The following is an 18,519-nucleotide window of genomic DNA, read 5'->3' as shown; positions in this document are numbered from 1 at the left end:
GGCTCGGTCTATCGGTCAGTCGGCACTTTTCAGCAACTGCATCTGTTGCATATTGGTTTTGCAATATTTTTGCAATGTGTATAAAATTGGTTACACATTCTGTTTGAATTTTTATAAACTGAAGTTTTTTACGAGCTTGTAAAGGAACCACTATTAAAAAGGTTTTAAACCTGAGAGTTTAAAGACAGTTTATATGAGTTGCTTGGCAACCATTTTATGAATATTGCCAAACAAAGCAGATATCAAGATGAGTCGACAGTAATGGGGGACACAGGGCGCCGTTGTAGTCCGAACTAGCCGACATAAAGATACTCAGTGCAGTTTGGAATCGCATTAACAGGTTTAGGAATATTTAACTCGTTTATTAATTCGCACAAACTTTATTTTTTAAATTATTTTGGAAATAGATTTACAAACTATTCTTTCATATATAAATTATACTAAAATTATATTTCGAAATTCTGTTTCATTACTTTATAGGGTATACGAATTATCACTATCAATAGGAATTAGTTGACTGCCGTAAACTGCGAAATCGATTGCGGTAGGTCGCAGAATGCGAAGATATTCTCAGTTGAGAGAAACAAAGAATATTCTTATTGAGAATGACGATTCTTATTCTAGTTTTGGGCTTTTAGGACTGTTATTTAGCCCTACATTTTTACTATGCATAAAGACCCTGAACCCAAACTTTGCAAGTGGAATAGTATTAAGAAGGTTCTTGCCTCCTCCTAGAAGAATTCTTTTCCGTTTCTCTTTGTTCGCTGCGCATTTTGTAGCGTTTCGTGCTTTTCACTCGGATTGAGTGCGCAACATGCTTTTGTATGCATACAAACCCACACACTCGTACTCACACTGACACATATTGAATTAGTGATTATATGTGTGTGTAAGAGCGTGTGTGTGTGCTGGCCTGGCAGCCGCCACTCTATCATTCTTCCTTCATTCGTTTTCAGTACATTTTCGTTTCTCGATGCAACAAGTCGTTATTGTCGTCGTAGTTGCTGTTGCTGTAGAAGTGGCCGTTGCACGTACATATCACGCCCGCCTCACTGCTGTTGCACATAGGGTGAAGAGTGTGGAAAGCCACGGCACAATCACTAACACACTCCCAAAAAGAAAGTGAAGCGAGTGAGGAGTGTAGTGCAGCTCTAACTTTGAAATATCTATGTAAATACGTAAAGAGTGCCAACGAGTTCATAGTAATTTAGATTCAGTCAATGAACTTGCAAGTCGACATCGATGTAAATCATATGCTTCATTTGTATGTACATACCTACTCACAGTACATTTATTTATAAATATATAAACATACATATATATTTATATATATTAATAAGCATGAAGGCATTCATAAACAATGCACTTTACCCATTCCCTGCCGGTAGAGCAGACAAACGGTTGCAGCCACAATGAAAAACATTATGTTAGAAACTCAAAAGAAATAACGTGCAGCCCTCCACTGTGAATATAAATGTGAATGTGTGAATATGAATGTGATATATGTGCCGCTCAGACTGATATCGTTTAATGGCACAATCCATATGTATGTACATAGGTGCATATGTACTTGTCCAAGTGATACATACTCGCGCATGGCGTTTATCATACAAAGTTCAACATTCGCCGGTTCAATGCATTCGCATGCACCATTAGTTCCATTGTGATTAAAAAAGAAACACAAATAATAACAATAACAATAACAAGGAACAATACCCTATGTACATATGTGCTGCCAAATGATATGAATATGCATGCAAGAGTCAAGTCAGAGTCAATACAGTGGCATGAGCACGTAGTTAATTTAAATCGATTTATATATGCACCCAGATATATATACATATATATATGGGCAATCGCCAAAAATGCCTTAATTGAAATTAAGTAGAAGCAGCCAGTCATTGTTTCATTTAGGTTAAGTACATATGAAATCCATCGTTATCAGTATTTACAGCTTTGACGCAGCGATAAAGCTGTAAATAGCCAAAGGCCTAAATATTCTGGGTTACAGACTTCTCGAATTGTGCACCCGACCAATTCGCAGTATCAGTCTTCAGTACCAGCCAGTGTCACGGAGTTGAGCACTATTTCCGCTGCAGATATATATAGTCTGATAACATTGATGCGACTCCTATTCATTATCTAAAGCTCGTACAGCGCAACGTGCTGATTGCAAAGCTAGTTCGTTTCGGTTACGCAGTCGAAAGCTTCGAGCCGGGCTCTTGCTTTCCGTAATTGTGCGAGATAGTTGTTGTCCGCTCGTAGGCTGGTCGCATACTACTCAGAAATCAGTTACAATTCTCAATTTATTACTCACAACGAGCTGAGATGCGAAGTTTTTTATAACGAATTCACTTCAGTGAGAAATTTGTATATAGATCGCGTTACTGTGCCCGATCGAGAGAAATAATACGAGTTCGTATGTTTAATTGAAGCTGAACATAGAAGCAATTTTATTTTCACACAAATTCTGGGGTCGTCAGTGCGTGCTGAGCATCAGAACAGAACAAGTGAATCACTCTTGAATTATGTATAAAATGTGTACAAGCTCTGACATATATGAAATAATTATAAACTAGAAAAAAAAATAAATAAATAAATAGTAAAAAACAAAAAATTCGAAAAACCAGATGGTTGAAATCAGTATTCTTGCTCAAATAAAAATGTCAAAATTAGTAAAAAAAAAAAATAAAATTAAGTATTTAAATTATATATAATATGTATTTATGAATGTGAATAAGATAGGATTGTTCATAATTTGCTGATACTTCATGGCATAGATTAACTATAATTATAAAATTTCGACAGTCCGAATGACTGTGAGCACAATTCCAAGTAAAATCAAATGAGCTGTTATTTCCGACAATAGGATAATTATAAACTAATACGAGTATACCGCACGTTTTTTCTTAATTCCCATGTTTATATAAGTGATTGCTAAAATAATGAACGTCACGCTAAGGTTATCATATTGATAGCCCGTCTATAATGTAAATCCAGATCTGTAACTATTTCAAACTTCTATAATCAATACAGCTGGACGTAACAAGCAAAAAATGCCTTTTTCCGATTTCCTATAAACACTTAGGATGCAGTGCAATCATCATCTACGGGGAGCCACATGCTCTCAAAGTGGCAGTTCGTTAGACTACAGCAGCGATATAAACGCTATTAGCGTGGAACTGCCGGATGCTGAAGATAGTCAATCAGTCAATGGATTGAAGTATTTACCCCTCTGGCCAGCGGTAAACATTGAATTTTCTGGCCTGACCTACGAAGTGCCTGATCAGCGAAATGGTAAGCTTTACTTCATCATTATTATTATTAACTTAGAACTTTAGATAGTCATGTATTCGATCCCAAGCTGATGATGGGTAAAAGAAATTCTCCTCCTGCTTTTAGTAAGGCCATTGAGGCATGGTCCTTGATTTTACCTATGGTTTATATTCGTTTATAATATTTTAAAACTTATTCATTTATTTGCATCAAGCCCAAAAGACAAAACAAATTTTACGTGACGTGAATGGCGAGTTCCGATCTCACGAGCTAACCGCGATCATGGGACCATCCGGAGCAGGAAAAACAACGCTATTGAATTTACTTGCTGGATTTGGGTGAGTAAAGTTATAGAACTCAATCAGAGAAAAATAAGTATGCGATTGGCATTTTCCCAGTAGGTCGATTGACCCATCTGGTAAAATTCTGGTCAACAGCAGCCCACGCAACATGCGAATCTTTCGCAAAATGTCACGATACATTATGCAGGTATTTATATCCAATTTATTCAGTCAACGGAGTGTAACAATTTTATTCAATATTACACAGACAGATATACTCGACCTGCAGTTCACCGTGCGAGAGCTGATGCTCTTAGCGGCTAACTTGAAGCTAGGTAATGAATTAAAATTAGCTCAAAAGCTGGAAGTGGTAAGCGGAATAACAAGATTTCAACTCACTTAGCTCAACTACACGTATGCCATTTGCATATAGATCGAAGAAATCTTGGGCATGTTGCGCTTAACAAGTGCACAGAACACAAAGGCAGAAAAGATTTCAGGTGGAGAGCGAAAACGGCTTTCGATAGCGCTGGAGCTGGTTAACAATCCACCTATTATTTTTTTGGATGAGCCAACAACGTAGGTTTCAGAAAAGATTTTTGGAGATATTATTATTGTATTCTCGTTCTTACAGTGGCCTGGACGACCTTTCGAGCTCACAATGCATTTCACTTCTGAAAATGTTGGCAAACGGCGGCCGCACCGTCATCTGCTCCATACATACACCTTCCGCCAAGATTTTCGAAATGATTGACAAAGTGTACGTGCTCGCTGAGGGTCAGTGTATTTATCAGGGGAACGGAGCGAACATTGTGCCTTATATGAATCACATCGGACTATCCTGTCCGCTCACGTACAATCCAGCCGACTTTATAATCGAAGTAGCGTGCAATGAGTACGGCAACAACTATCACGAACGCATGGTGGCGGCAGTGAACAATGGAAGAGTGGGACGATGGGTTCCACCAGTTGTGAATGGCAAGGATACACCAACAAAGTCGGATACAACATCTGGCGCATCCTCATACAGTGATATGGAACAGTTCGAGGAGGAAATCAGCCCGAAATTGCTTATATCCAAATCCACCTGGTGGATGCAGTACAAACTGCTCCTCTCACGAATGATGCTTCAAATGTGGAGGGACAAAGTGAGTGCGAACGATATGAGATATATGATGTATGATGTAACAAAAATATTTTAAACTTCAGTCCTACATCAAGCTGAAATTTTACATGAATATAATTCTTGCGTTGCTCGTTGGCGGCCTCTATGAAGGAGTGGGACGACAAGCATCGAAAGCTCTATTTAATTTTGGATTTATGTTCACCATTGTCATAGCTTATTTGTATCTGCCCATGATGCCAGTGCTGTTACAATGTAAATCCACATGTTTTTCAACGGTAGCATTTCTTGAATAATCTTTTGAATTTTTGCAATTACAGTCCCCACTGAAATCAAACTCTTGAAACGCGAATATTTCAATCAGTGGTATCGATTGAGTTCTTACTACGCCGCAATGATCTCTGCGAAGTTACCCTTAATGTTTGTACTTGCCGCCATCTATTTATCAATTGTGTACTTAATGTCTAGCCAGCCTTTAGAATGGTTCCGATTCGCCATGCTGTTCAGTATAGCATTCCTAACGGCCCTTACCTCAGACAGCTTTGGCCTTATGATATCTAGTAGGCTCAGCTTAGTGGTGAGTACTAATGATTCATATATTCTACTTATCATAGCATCAACTATAAATTGCAGAATGGCATGTTTATGGGGCCTGTTATTGCCGTTCCCCTCATTCTACTTTCTATTTATGGCATGGGGTACGGTAAGGATACGTACATCTCACCTATTATGCGCTTCTTGATGTCCCTCAGCTTCCTACGTCACGGCCTGGAGGGTCTAGTAGCCGCTTTATACGACTACGGGAGAGGCGATACAATTTGCGATACCGAAATTTTCTGCATGTTTAAGAAATCGCAATTTTTACTAGTGTTTCTAGGATTTGAGAACATAAGCTATTTGTGGTCTTTGAGCTGCTTATTTGGATTCTACATTGCCTTCACAGTTGCTGCATATCTGTTGTTACGTCATCGGTTAAAACAATCGGTTGCAAATCCGATTATAACTTATGTCACGCATATTCTGACGAAATATTTCAATTTCACCTCTTATAAATATTAAATACTTGACATCGGGAACCTATAGATATATTTTTGTTCTTTGTGAATAGAAATTAAGAAGTCGCATAAATAATGTAATTAATATAAAAGATCTTGTGATAAGTTTCGCGCGTCCCAAATGCTGAAATGCTCAAGACGCACTGACGCTATCGGAATGTATGAAGAGCATAAGCATCACATTGTCCCATGTATAGCTTGATTTATTTTGCCAACACTTTATATAACTGTGTTGGGAGAAGCTAATATTCAAATAAATAATATAAGTGATATTATAGAAAATATTCTATTAAAATAAAGATAAGGAGCATTATATAAAATACAGATGGATAAACAGTTTATATACAATACAAATGAATGGACAGCTTAAATAAAATCTTAGTGTTTTGCTATTCTACTTACTAATATCTATTCCACGACTGCAAATGCAATTAGAGGTGCCAAACTATCGATGGTGGGCCCCATCGATTGAGGACGATAGTAATTTCCAAAGCATCGATAGCGGTCGATAGTACCATCGGTTGTGGTCGATAGTCGCAATAGAAACAGTGATTCTTAGCCTTAAAAATTTGAACACTTCAAATTTGTGAAATTACATTTTAAGATAAAAGCTGAATTGACTTAAAAGCTAAAACCTAAAAACTATTAAGTTATGGTTTTTATTGTAGTGATCGATTTTTGTTGTCTGCAAATAAGTTAACTCACACAATAAAAACGACAGTCAAGTCAAGCACTGATCGTTTGCTTGAGTTAAATGAATTGAATTAAGAAATAAGAGGTTAGAGTTTTTGCAATGCGTTGTCAAAATACTTTTGTCCTCTATTGTATGTATGTATGTATTTGCAAGCACACGAAGATCATTTCTGTTTTTTAGTCAAACTGTCTTTTGCTGAGAGTCATTGTGTAAGCGAAAATTGTATTACTCTTTACGCGACACTCATTTGAGATCGTCACACCAATGAGTCAATGCGAAGCTTTTGACCAAAACCGATGCAAAACGAAACAAATAGAGCCGCCCATAGAGAGATTGTGTCTGCAGAATCTTTTTGGTTATGTTATGAAGAGCGTATTCGAAAAACGATCAAGCTATGATACAAAATTAAGAAAAATTATAATTATTAATCACGCACCTTTGACGATATTATCGCCCACTATCGAGACATTGAACCATCGATAGTTTAGTCGCTCGATAGTGCCCGACCATCGATAGCGACGATAGTGACATCGAAAGTTTGGCACCTCTAACTGCAATCCCACACACACGCACACTTTAAGCCTTAAAAACAAAAGCAAAAAAGTATACTATATATTAGCACTATATTTGGCTGCGTAGACACCGATAAACAATAAAAGGCACAAATAAAATACGCTTTATACACATTATTCACAATATTTGTTGCAGACTAAAAGCACAATATTAACACTATATGAAATATCTGCATAATACAACACAACTAAAATTTGTCACTCACACCATTATGCTGTTCAACCGTTAGCGATCTCATTTGATCCGCTCTTTTCATATTTTATTGCTTTACAGCACTTTGCGCAGCGATTCACGATAATTATTTAAGCTTGTCAAATGGTTTTTTGCTGTGACACTCAACTGTTGTCAGCTGCTTTGGCGTTGTCACTTATTAAATTCTGAAAATCGAGTAAATAACGCATTTATGTATTTTGAAATGGAAGCTTAAAAACGGAGGCTTTGCTTAAAAATTTAATTTGATTTATGATTGCTTATTATTTTCTTTCTTTGTTTGTTTATGCAATGCATATTAAAATAAAAAAAAAAAATTTATTAAATTGCCTCGATACGCGGACATTCTGACAAATGCACCGAAACAAACAATGGTCAATTTGTAATAAAAAATAATGTACAATTATAAAAAATATATATTTATACAAGCATTAAAATATTTAATGAATTGTGTCGATAAATCCGTCAAATAAAACATTTCTCAATTTGTAATAAAAATAAAGATAATTGTCTATATATTACCGTTACTCAATATATACTTTCACTAATACAGCGCATAAAACGAAATTCACACACACACACTCTTACTCATATTAAAGAGTACGAGTCTTGTAACTAAAAGAAAAATATAAAAAAAAAGGTTCCATGTTCACAATATTTTTCACGATACCATGCATTCACAGCATAAGTACAACATTTACACTTTTATAAATATTAGCACTCACATAATTATGCAAATTTCTTTAATTTACCACGACGAACCATTTCGATGCCATTTATTCCGCGCTTTTCTGACATTCGCGCTCATTTGCTATTAAGAAATCTCTGTCTATCAAAGGCTGCTTGCTGTGATAGTCGAGAGGTACGTTTGTGTCAGGCAGACTTTAGTCAGCCATAGTGTAAGCTTGTGCAAATAGGTTTTCTATTTATGTGAAACTGTAAATATTAAATGCATAACATGGCAATACAAAAAAAAAACCTTTGAAACAATTTCATGGTATAGTTGTATTTTAAAAATATATTTTTGTAAAGGAAAATACGGCAAATACAAAACTTGGTAAGTCTAGTAATGTACAATTAGGTTTGTTTAAAAGTTTGATTAAATACCAACATCGACAATCGACAACATAGTAATTTATAAACAATCATGAATATTACAGTCGCGAGTACTCGACTTATAAAATACCCTATACCCGGGTCTGAACCATCTATTATAACACGAGCTTGGCAAGATCGAATTCAATATTATTGTAGAACCGATAACTCTTACTGCCTGTTTACAATAGCACCATATGTGTGAACTGAATAACCCATTTAATAGGGGCAGAGGGTACTTAAATATTCAAAACATTAAAAAATTACTATTAATATTAATTACATTTTATACAATTTAAAAAAAAGAAACGGGAAATGAACAGTCGTGATGTGGCAGGTTACAAATCGATCAAATTATAACTGCAGCTCATGAAGTGGTTGTTGAGCTCGCTCTACTGACAGTACATATACATATGCAAATATAATCCATACAACTAAACTGTAGTATTAATGGCTGCATACACACATTGCGTATGAACAATAAAGGGGTATATTATAGATTATTAATGAAAGCCTAAAAAGCTGCCAAGCCTATTGCCGGCATCTCTTACGATTTTAACTAAAAACTAAAAATTACGTTTCTGCTGTTGTTGTCTCTTTGCACGTCCTTAGCTTTTTAGCACACGGCGACTGCGGTAATGGGGTGTCGGCATCTAGTCAATTGATCTCCAAATGCTTTGCCTGCTCCCACGAGAAACCATCGCGTCCGAAGTGGCCATAAGTGCTGGTGCGCTGGTAAATTGGCTGGCGCAGGTTCAGGTCTCTGTATATTAGAAAAAAAGAAAATACAGAGTCAATAAATGATGTTAACATCAATTTATATAATTCCATATATCACTTACTTGACAATCATGCCTGGTCGTAGGTCGAAGTTACGCTTTATTATTTCTAGAAGCTCCTTTTGTGACTTGTGTGAAGTGCCGTAGTCAAAGACGGTTATGGAAAGTGGCTCAGCCAGGCCAATGGCATACGACACCTGCACCAAGCAACGCTTGCAGAGACCCGCCTTGACCAGTGATTTGGCTACCCAGCGTGCAGCATAAGCCGCCGATCTGTCGACTTTGGTGAAGTCCTTTCCAGAAAATGCACCACCCCCATGTGCACCCCAACCGCCATATGTATCGACAATAATCTTACGGCCAGTCAAACCAGCATCGCCCATTGGACCGCCAATGACGAACAATCCACACGGATTTATGTGGACAATGGTGTTGGCATCAAAATATTTGGCGGGTATGACAACTTTAACAACTTTCTCCATGACTTCCGAGCGAAGAGTGTCCAGCGATATTTTGTCCGAGTGCTGCATAGACACAACAACAGTATGCACACGCTTGGGCACTGCCGAGCCCTGATTAAAGAGATACTCGCAGGTGACTTGTGTCTTAGAATCTGGACGGGCCCACCAAAAAACTTCCGAGCGACGCAACTCGGCAATTTTTTCGTTCAGTTTGTGCGCCAGCACGACCGTTAGGGGCATACATTCCTCTGTTTCATCAGTGGCATAGCCAAACATAATACCCTGTAATTGGTCGAAATGGCAGTTGAGTGAGAAGTGCAAACACTTTACTTCGCAAGCAAAGGGACATTCATATTAGTACATTGAAAGCAAATAGGCAATTTAATTTTATATTTTAAATTCAATGTTATTAAGCAACATACATAAAATAGGATAATGGGGCATGAAAAAGTAGAAATTGACGTGACTATGACTTCAGATCTATCATGAAAAACATGCATGATTTACCAGACCAAATCAAATATATATTAATGGTAATGTTAATGTTAATAGTGTCAAATTAAAACTTCGTGTGAGCAATTTAATTTGTTGTGAACTCTAGATGCTACAGATATTTTATGGAAGAATGTTAGCAATGCAGCTTTATAAAAACATTCAAATCTCTTTAATATTAGTTACGCATATTAAATAAGAATATAATGTAGCATATACTACATATGTTGATATGCGATTAATACACTCTTTCCAAACAAATTTCGGTTTGGGACGAATCGAATCGAACCGAACCTAAGGCTAGGCAATTGGAAAGGGTATATTGGCTCGGCCTGCCGAGGCATTCAAATTTGGTACTTGATATAATTCACACCTGGTCTCCAGCACCGATTTCTTCCTCGGGGCGATTTACATGCACACCAGCAGCGATTTCGGGAGATTGTTGGTCCAATGCCAAGAGAACGTTGCATGTTTTAAAATCGAAACCTTTTTGGTACATTTTACGAATTGAATTTTAAGGTTTCATATGGTAAATGTTTGGATTTTTTTTTTTATTTTTATTTTTATATGAAACGAAAAAGATAAAAAGTAGAGAGCGCAGCGCAGTTTAAATAAAATAAGTAATGGTAAGTAATGTTAGTTATGATTTGTCCCCTTAAAATTACGTTGTTTTTAGTACAGAATGCATATGCACGAATGTATGTAAACAAACACAACATTGTTCCGCTTTATAATTCATGTGGATATACTGAAATTCGAGTCGAAATCATCAGTCTTAGTCTAGCCTAAGGACTTATCCATTAAAAAAAATCATGCAAATTGGGTTAAGGAGCGATCTTGCCTCAGTTGCTTATCGGATATCTATCTATTGGAACACCATGAATGGAGTCTTATTAAAAGGAATCTGCTTTTCTTTTGAAAAATAAGGCAGGTCAATTCCGAGTTATGTATATATGAATATGGATTGATTCTAAACAATTTTTGGCATTTTCCATCAATGAATTCCAAATTTAAAATGTATATTAATTTCTCGAATTAATATTTGTACAAAACATTTTTTGGAATGTCAAACTGTAAGCGAAGTTAACGAGATAATGAGTTTGGGGTGGCGATCAGAGCAGAGCAGATATGAGAAGAAACATACAATTTAGAGTAACACTTAACAAAATTTGAACATAACAATGAAACGCACAGACTCTTCGGCTTCACTTAGTTTTTAATTAGGGTACAGGTTGTATGTTGGTATACCTGATCACCAGCGCCGACATCCTCTTCTTCACGATTAATGTGCACACCGTTGGCTATGTCGGGAGACTGTTGTTCAATGGCAACGAGCAAGTTTAGCGTCTTCCAATCGAAACCTTTTTATTTTGGGTTGATTTGTATGGGGTTTGAGTGTTTGTTGGATTATATTATATTTAAAATGTGCACTTCAATTGGGAAACAATGCGCTGTTATACGCTGTTTCTGCTGCCCACCCACAACAGGACGGTAACGAGAACGAGAAAAAGTCCTCATCTTTCTACGGTAAACACTTACCCTTCGAGGAATCGTCATAGCCAATGTGCTGGACCGTTTCGCGCACAACCTTTTGGTAGTCGACTACGGCCTTTGATGTAATTTCGCCGCAGAGCAGAATCATGCCAGTTTTTGCCACAGTTTCTATTAAAAATAAAAAGGAATTTTCAAAATATTGCAAACTCTTGTTATTTTTTATAGTTTACTTAATTATTATTAGTGTTTTTGTTTATATTCCAAATTGGCCCTATCGACGATTAAGAACAGCACACACGCGTCGATCGGCCGAAGAGCCAGAATTCTTTATACTCGTTCATGATCTGAAGTAGAGTATATTAGCTTCGCAATATGTCTATCCTGTCATCCGTCAGTCTGTCTGTATGTAAACCGAACATTTAGAAATAGCCCAGCTTTAAGCTAGATCTACTTGATCCCAAACAAGCATTAGGCAGTCGGTTGCGCCTAAATTACTTGTTCTTTTTTGTTTACAAATGTGTTTGTTTATCAACCGTCTGTCGAATGTATAGATGCTGCGGCATACTGTCGCTTTGAGTAACATTTCGAAAATTTCTATAACTACCCATCAGACCTAACGGGTTCTTATCATTACTTATTTCGCATTTAATTTATATACTTACCACAAGCGACTTTAGCATTGGGATCCTGTCGAAGATGGGCATCCAAGATAGCATCGCTAATTTGATCGCACATTTTGTCTATAAAAGAAATGTAAATTAAAATGTTGTAAGAATCATAATGTTGTTATTATTATGAGTTATATTAGCACATTATCTACATTTCACATGGCGATGTGAAAAAAGTGTATAAGAGCAGCCAGATAAACCTTCGGACTCCAACTCCAACGCCAACGCCAACGCCGACGCCGACACCAGCTAAAATTGACAGACAATGCAATTTATTTTGATTTTTATTTCGCGATTGACAGCGAAATTGAATACCATATAGAATCCTAAACATGAGAATTGAATTTTTGGCGTCACGTTTATGCTCAGAGTCGGTTTAACAAGAAATAAGAGCTGCACGAGCTTGCGAAACAAGCCATGTAGGTTTCAGTTTACATTTTCCCCTATAGAATCTTACTCAGCTCATTGCAAAAATACCCAAATACAAAAAAGTGTTCAATCATTCCAATGGCGCATCACTTAGAATTCGTTCAACTTATAATGATATTACTAATCTCCATCTATATAAATTCTTTTTTTTTTTTTAGTATAGAGCAATAGGCATCCCCTTTGGCATTAAAGGTGCCGAGAATACTGATAACCCCAGACTAGATGAGACTGTTTAATTCAATGACGATTGAAAAAGGCCCAAACGAAAGTGCCTCATCACGTCCTGTACATGTTGACAGATCCCTATTTGGATGATCAACATTTTACTAGACTTTACTTGATGTGGGACTATATACGACTCAAAATATTGTCAGTAAGGGTACAATTTTGGCACAATACCTCATCCATCAAAGTCCATCCCTGACATACTATTTGTTTGATACCAACGTATTTCAGTTTATTTTACCATGTAACCAAACTTAATTAGCTTCGTTTACTCTTATCGCTAGACTTTATTAATACAGTGTTTATAATTACATTTAAATGGGCAGTATTAATATACATATATGTACATATGTATATACAAACTTCTTTCATTAAAATAAAAGAACAGGTAAAATATTTAGTATGTATTATACGAATGTAGGTATGTATGTATGATTATCATAAAATTGAACCACGTGGTCACCGAAATTCGCAAATTGTATACTTTGCAAACACATTATGAAGAAAACAGATTGATATTTGTCGAACTTGAAATTGTAACTACATACATAAATGTGGATACTTCTACATATGTATGTACATATGTACATAGTAAATATGTATGTACCTACATATGTAGATAAATACATTTGCCTAAACATTTTTAACTCTTTATTGTTGAATTTAAATTCGTAAATGTGCATATGTATATATATTTGTATGCGATTGTTTTGATCGGCAATCTGCAAAGAGGAACACATGCCGACAAAGAAGAGAACCGGTAAGTAAGAGCAGCAATCATTATAAAAGCACATGGTGCGCATGACGCAGTCTACAATACACACACGTTTAGACATATGTAAATATATATACATTCGAATATACGTTCTACAATACATACAAACGCATACTTAGGTATGTACATATGTTTGTAGGAAGAACACGTTGCCGGGGCAGCCTCTCTAGCAACAGCACATTAGACCACGAAAGAGCGAGCGACCAGCTGGTAGCTGGTGGGTAGGTAATAGATGAAGGCTGATATGCGTAAAACAGATGCATTAGCATACGAATATACACACAAATATATACAGCAAGACAGATAATAATGAATATATTTATGCATATATGTCTGAATATACATATGTACATACAGATAGATGTGTGAGCATCCCAAAGCTGTAGATTTGAAGCATTAGTAAAATTTGCTTGTTTGGTGTAACTCTATAACACAGAGCTGGTCACACTTATCAATTGCTATTGCTGGTCTGCTGAGTAAACAGCACGTTTTTTCGATGGAATTTTCTACATACTACAACTGATTACATCGAAAAACCACTCAACTCTAGTTGAACATTTTAGCAACAAAACAGAGCCGTGGACTGAAACATTTGTAACAACAAAATTAAATATTAATAAAAGCTGAAAGAAACTATAACATTCACTCATCTGCATATTTGTACCTTAAATTCTACTCTAAATATTAAAATGTATTCTACAAGGGGTACATACATATGTCTATGTACGCATGTATGCATGTATATTTGTGTGCATGCCCGCCGCACATTGTGATGCAATAAGGAGGTCGGTCTGCGTCGGCTCTCTTGCGAATTGATTCAGAATGAAGATGCAGCTAATTTAAGCATATACATATATATGTATATGTATATATGAATTTATATATATTTGAATGCGTTCGCACTTACCTGGGTGCCCCTCTCCCACGGATTCGGAAGTAAATAGGAATGTTTGCCCATCTTCCATATCATAGGAATTGCCATTGCCATTGCTGCCATTGAGCCCGTTGACGCTGGCTGTGGAGTGTCCATTCGTCTTTTGTGGCATTTTGATTGCTGCTTCTTATTCGGTTGTTAAGTAGTTAAAGTTGATACTGTACAAAACAAAAATTCATTATAAGTTTGTTTTACAAAGAAATTGATTTTCCTAAAATCGAATGCAAATAAAATATCGCTGTCGCTTGAGTGCCACTTTTGACTTCTAATACATTTACTTGTAGTGTGTAATTAATATGATTGTTATTTTTATATAATCAGCAAGCGCATTATTCGTTTTATGTTGTGTTTGATGGGAAGTCGCACAGACACCCACACACACAGCAGCAACAAACATGCTTATGTATGTACATACATGTACGATCGAACAAGCATACACACCGATAAACACGCGCGTTAAAGGACGCTACTCACTGATCAATGAAACTGTTATAATGTTCTTAGTAAAGCAAGCGGCACAGGTTTTGTCTCAAGTCTGATACCACTGAATATGTTATAATTTAGCCGACAGGCAGTCAAATTAGCGCAACTAACACGCACGTCCAATCTCGGCGACGGTATGGTAGAAAAAGAGCGCACAATTTTTGCCAGCTATAGAATTTATAGTCGTCAAGCGGGAGCGGAGACCGATGGCGGCGCCGTATGAGAGTAAATTTCTCTCTTCTGCTCTTTGTGGTAACACGTATATATGTACGTATGTGTATGTATGTTTGTTGCTTGTTTTGGCGCTCCTATTTGGAGCTGCAGCCACACTCAACTTTCCTACCGTTCTTAAGCAAACTGAAAGAGCATCTCCACGTTTTTTTACGGCTGTTCGCAAACAGCTGTGTTTGTAATGTGGTGGGTGGATTAGCGTTGCCACACTGTTTCAGTTTACATACACTACAAATATACTAACGCTTGCTATACGCAACTTACATAAAAATATTAAAGTCGGGAATTTGAATTCGCTAAGCTTTGGTGTCGACACTTACTCAAACAGCGTACAATTGGAACTGTCTTCTAACGAAATTCTATTTATTTATAAATATTTGCGTCTGAATCCGGAAAGATGATTTGGCAAAATTAAGGGCTTATCATCATATTATTGATGTACTGATGAAACATGAGAATACCCTGATAATTTACATCTTTTACTTAACAGTGTAATTCAATTTTGAATCTCGTTAGTAGCAAAACAAGCAAACCAAAAACTTTGACTAATTTTCAACAAAATATGAACTGATTTTATTTATGTATTCAAATAAGTGGAATGTTAAGAAATACTTTTCAAACTGCTATACCGAATAAATTTAAGTCTTTTACAGATGCGTCACTAATAGGCACTCGACAACAATATACATTATTTTAAAATAACAAAGAACCATAGAAAGATCGTGTCATGCTAATCACAAACAAGGTCGGCCAAGATCAAGGCGTTCGGTAATCTGCTTCTGCATAATAAATACAAAATCTATTGAAATAGCTGAAATAACAAGCTACATTATCTTCAAAAAGATGTTGACCCCCCAGAAAGATTCGTAGTTGAGCGAAATACCAAATATGTAAAAATAAAAAATAAAGACTAGTAATACTAAATATATACTAATGTTATCATCACATGAGTAAATCGCCACCTTATATATGTAGTTTTTTAGCTGGGATACCCTTATCTTGTTGTTTAAAACCAGTGTGGTAAAACGACGGCAGTAACAGGCCAAAGATAAAACAGCTGTTCATGACGTGTGTTTAGTTCGCTAACTTTAGGAAAATAAATCGCAACGATTTGCGTGCCCTGTGTAATTTTCTACAAAAATGAAAGGGAAACTACTGGCCTTGACGGCCGTTACTATTTTAGTTTTCTTGGCGCAGAAAACTGCAACGTTGGACGCACTAAACGAGAGCACAGATGCCAAGGAACCTACCGACAATATCGAACCGTTGGAGACCAAAGCCCCGATACTTAATGCAACTTCGGTAAATAGCAACGTATCGGCTACTGCTAGCAGTGGCAACGTTTCGTCCGTGGAATTAAGTTCAGCTGCAACCGTGGCGCAAAATGTAAATGCTTCTAATAACGCTACCACCATAGTCACGGAACCATCCCTGATCGACCCACATGCCGTGGAGCAGGAGCACAATTCCTCGCTCTCCCTATTCTTTGTTATTTGTGTTATAATGCTGGGAATACTTTTGATACACTCGATGCTGCAAACGGGTTTCCAATATCTGCCAGAATCGATCGTGGTGGTGTTTCTGGGTGCATTCATTGGGCTCTCGCTGAATGTGATGTCGGCCGAAAATGGCAGCTGGAAGCGAGAGGAGGTCTTCTCGCCCATGGGCTTCTTCCTTGTCCTCTTGCCACCCATCATCTTCGAGTCTGGCTACAATCTGCACAAGGGAAACTTCTTCCAAAACATTGGCTCCATTCTGGTCTTTGCTATTTTCGGCACAACAATATCTGCTCTGGTGATCGGAGCTGGCATCTACCTTCTGGGCATGGCTGAGGTGGCGTATAGGTGCGTATATTTGATCAAGTGGATAAGAAATTGTTTTAATCATCTCTCTCCGTGTAGACTAAACTTTTCCGAATCATTCGCATTTGGTTCTCTCATTTCGGCGGTTGATCCCGTGGCTACTGTTGCCATATTCCATGCCCTGGACGTGGACCCGATCTTGAACATGTTGGTTTTTGGAGAGAGCATTCTAAACGATGCCGTTTCAATTGTGTTAACTGCTTCAATAACGATTAATGCCAATGCAGACGCAGGCACAGGCGAAGCAATGATGAGCGCCTTGAAGACATTTTGCGAGATGTTTTTCGCTTCGGCTGGCATCGGTGTTATATTTGCCCTTATATCCGCATTGCTGCTCAAGCACATCGACCTGCGAAAACATCCTTCGCTGGAATTCGCAATCATGCTGATGTTCACCTACGCGCCTTACGTTCTCGCTGAAGGGATACACTTGAGTGGCATTATGGCCATACTCTTCTGTGGAATCGTCATGTCACACTATACACATTTCAATTTATCGACTGTCACGCAAATTACGATGCAGCAGACGATGCGAACATTGGCCTTTATAGCGGAGACGTGCGTGTTTGCCTACCTGGGCTTGGCCATCTTTTCATTCAAGCATCAAGTGGAGCTGTCATTCGTCATCTGGTCAATTGTGCTCTGTCTGATTGGTCGGGCCTGCAACATATTTCCTCTAGCTTATTTAGTAAATAAGTTTCGTGAGCACAAGATCAACAACAAAATGCAGTTCATCATGTGGTTCTCTGGCCTGCGAGGTGCCATCTCCTATGCACTCTCGCTTCACTTGCATCTTGATAGCCAGGATAAACGACATGTAATTATTACCACCACTCTGATCATTGTTCTCTTCACTACACTCGTGCTGGGAGGCTCAACGATGCCATTATTGAAGTACTTAAAGCCAGGTAAGAAGCGCCGTGCACGTGGATCTGGATCTCTGCGCTCCTCAAGTGGTACCTCACAGAGCACACATCGAAAGCGCAGTAAATCAGTATCCCTGTCGAAGACACGAGAGTGGGGACAAGCCATCGATTCGGAGCACCTGTCTGAGTTAACAGAAGAAGAGGACGTCAGCTTTACACAGGCCCGTGATCGCTTCGGCCGTTTGGATCGAAAGTACTTTATACCTTTCTTCACGCGCCGTTTCAACAGCCAGGAGCTGCACGAGTGCAAATCCCAAATGGCCGATTTGACCAACAAATGGTATCAAGCCATACGAGTTAGTCCCTTGGACTCCGATGAGTCGGACGATGAGATTGGCCTATCGGCCAATACAAGCCAGAGTAATTTGACTCGATCCTAAATCTAAGATGATTCGGCTAAGAAGCTGGCTGTGTAAAAACATTTGAGTGTCCAAAGTATTTGTGTATATTAAG

General features: G+C 37.6%; 3 protein-coding genes across 19 annotated transcripts; 2 read left to right on the top strand and 1 right to left on the bottom strand.

The window, feature by feature from the left end:
• The first annotated feature begins 949 nt into the window (after positions 1-949).
• Positions 950-9,704, top strand: LOC108610547 (ATP-binding cassette subfamily G member 4). Of its 10 annotated transcripts, none has more exons than XM_089464691.1 (10): positions 950-1,170; positions 3,037-3,297; positions 3,491-3,614; positions 3,675-3,765; positions 3,826-3,927; positions 3,991-4,136; positions 4,192-4,705; positions 4,767-4,935; positions 5,001-5,257; positions 5,314-9,704. In XM_089464691.1, exons 2-10 carry the CDS (start codon positions 3,090-3,092, stop codon positions 5,737-5,739), a joined length of 2,037 nt encoding a protein of 678 aa, XP_089320817.1. In that variant the 5' UTR covers positions 950-1,170; positions 3,037-3,089; the 3' UTR covers positions 5,740-9,704. The 10 variants fall into 10 exon arrangements, with proteins under 10 accessions (XP_089320817.1, XP_089320814.1, XP_089320821.1 ...); XM_089464688.1 differs by having other exon boundaries at positions 950-1,264; XM_089464695.1 differs by lacking the exon at positions 950-1,170 and adding an exon at positions 2,135-2,415.
• On the bottom strand, positions 8,203-15,687 carry Sam-S (S-adenosylmethionine Synthetase). Of its 8 annotated transcripts, none has more exons than XM_089464706.1 (7): positions 15,543-15,687; positions 14,538-14,722; positions 12,196-12,273; positions 11,579-11,701; positions 10,413-10,525; positions 9,150-9,829; positions 8,203-9,070 (listed from the first exon to the last, which is right to left on the bottom strand). In XM_089464706.1, exons 2-7 carry the CDS (start codon positions 14,674-14,676, stop codon positions 8,965-8,967), a joined length of 1,239 nt encoding a protein of 412 aa, XP_089320832.1. In that variant the 5' UTR covers positions 14,677-14,722; positions 15,543-15,687; the 3' UTR covers positions 8,203-8,964. The 8 variants fall into 8 exon arrangements, with proteins under 8 accessions (XP_089320832.1, XP_089320833.1, XP_089320830.1 ...); XM_089464707.1 differs by lacking the exon at positions 15,543-15,687 and adding an exon at positions 15,391-15,532; XM_089464704.1 differs by lacking the exon at positions 15,543-15,687 and adding an exon at positions 14,980-15,384.
• Positions 15,688-16,294: 607 nt separating this feature from the next.
• Nhe1 (Na[+]/H[+] hydrogen exchanger 1) lies at positions 16,295-18,472 on the top strand. Its single transcript, XM_018002716.2, has 2 exons — positions 16,295-17,122; positions 17,180-18,472. The coding sequence occupies exons 1-2, from the start codon at positions 16,419-16,421 to the stop codon at positions 18,444-18,446; spliced, it is 1,971 nt and encodes a 656-aa protein (XP_017858205.1). The 5' UTR covers positions 16,295-16,418; the 3' UTR covers positions 18,447-18,472.
• Positions 18,473-18,519: the final 47 nt, after the last annotated feature.

This window comes from Drosophila arizonae, chromosome 3 (assembly GCF_054131065.1).
Source record: "Drosophila arizonae isolate 15081-1271.41 chromosome 3, UAZ_ARI_1.0, whole genome shotgun sequence".
Classification (NCBI taxonomy): Eukaryota; Metazoa; Arthropoda; class Insecta; order Diptera; family Drosophilidae; genus Drosophila; species Drosophila arizonae.
The sequence above is the reverse complement of the archived record's forward strand: the minus strand, read 5'-3'. Positions and strand labels throughout refer to the sequence as shown.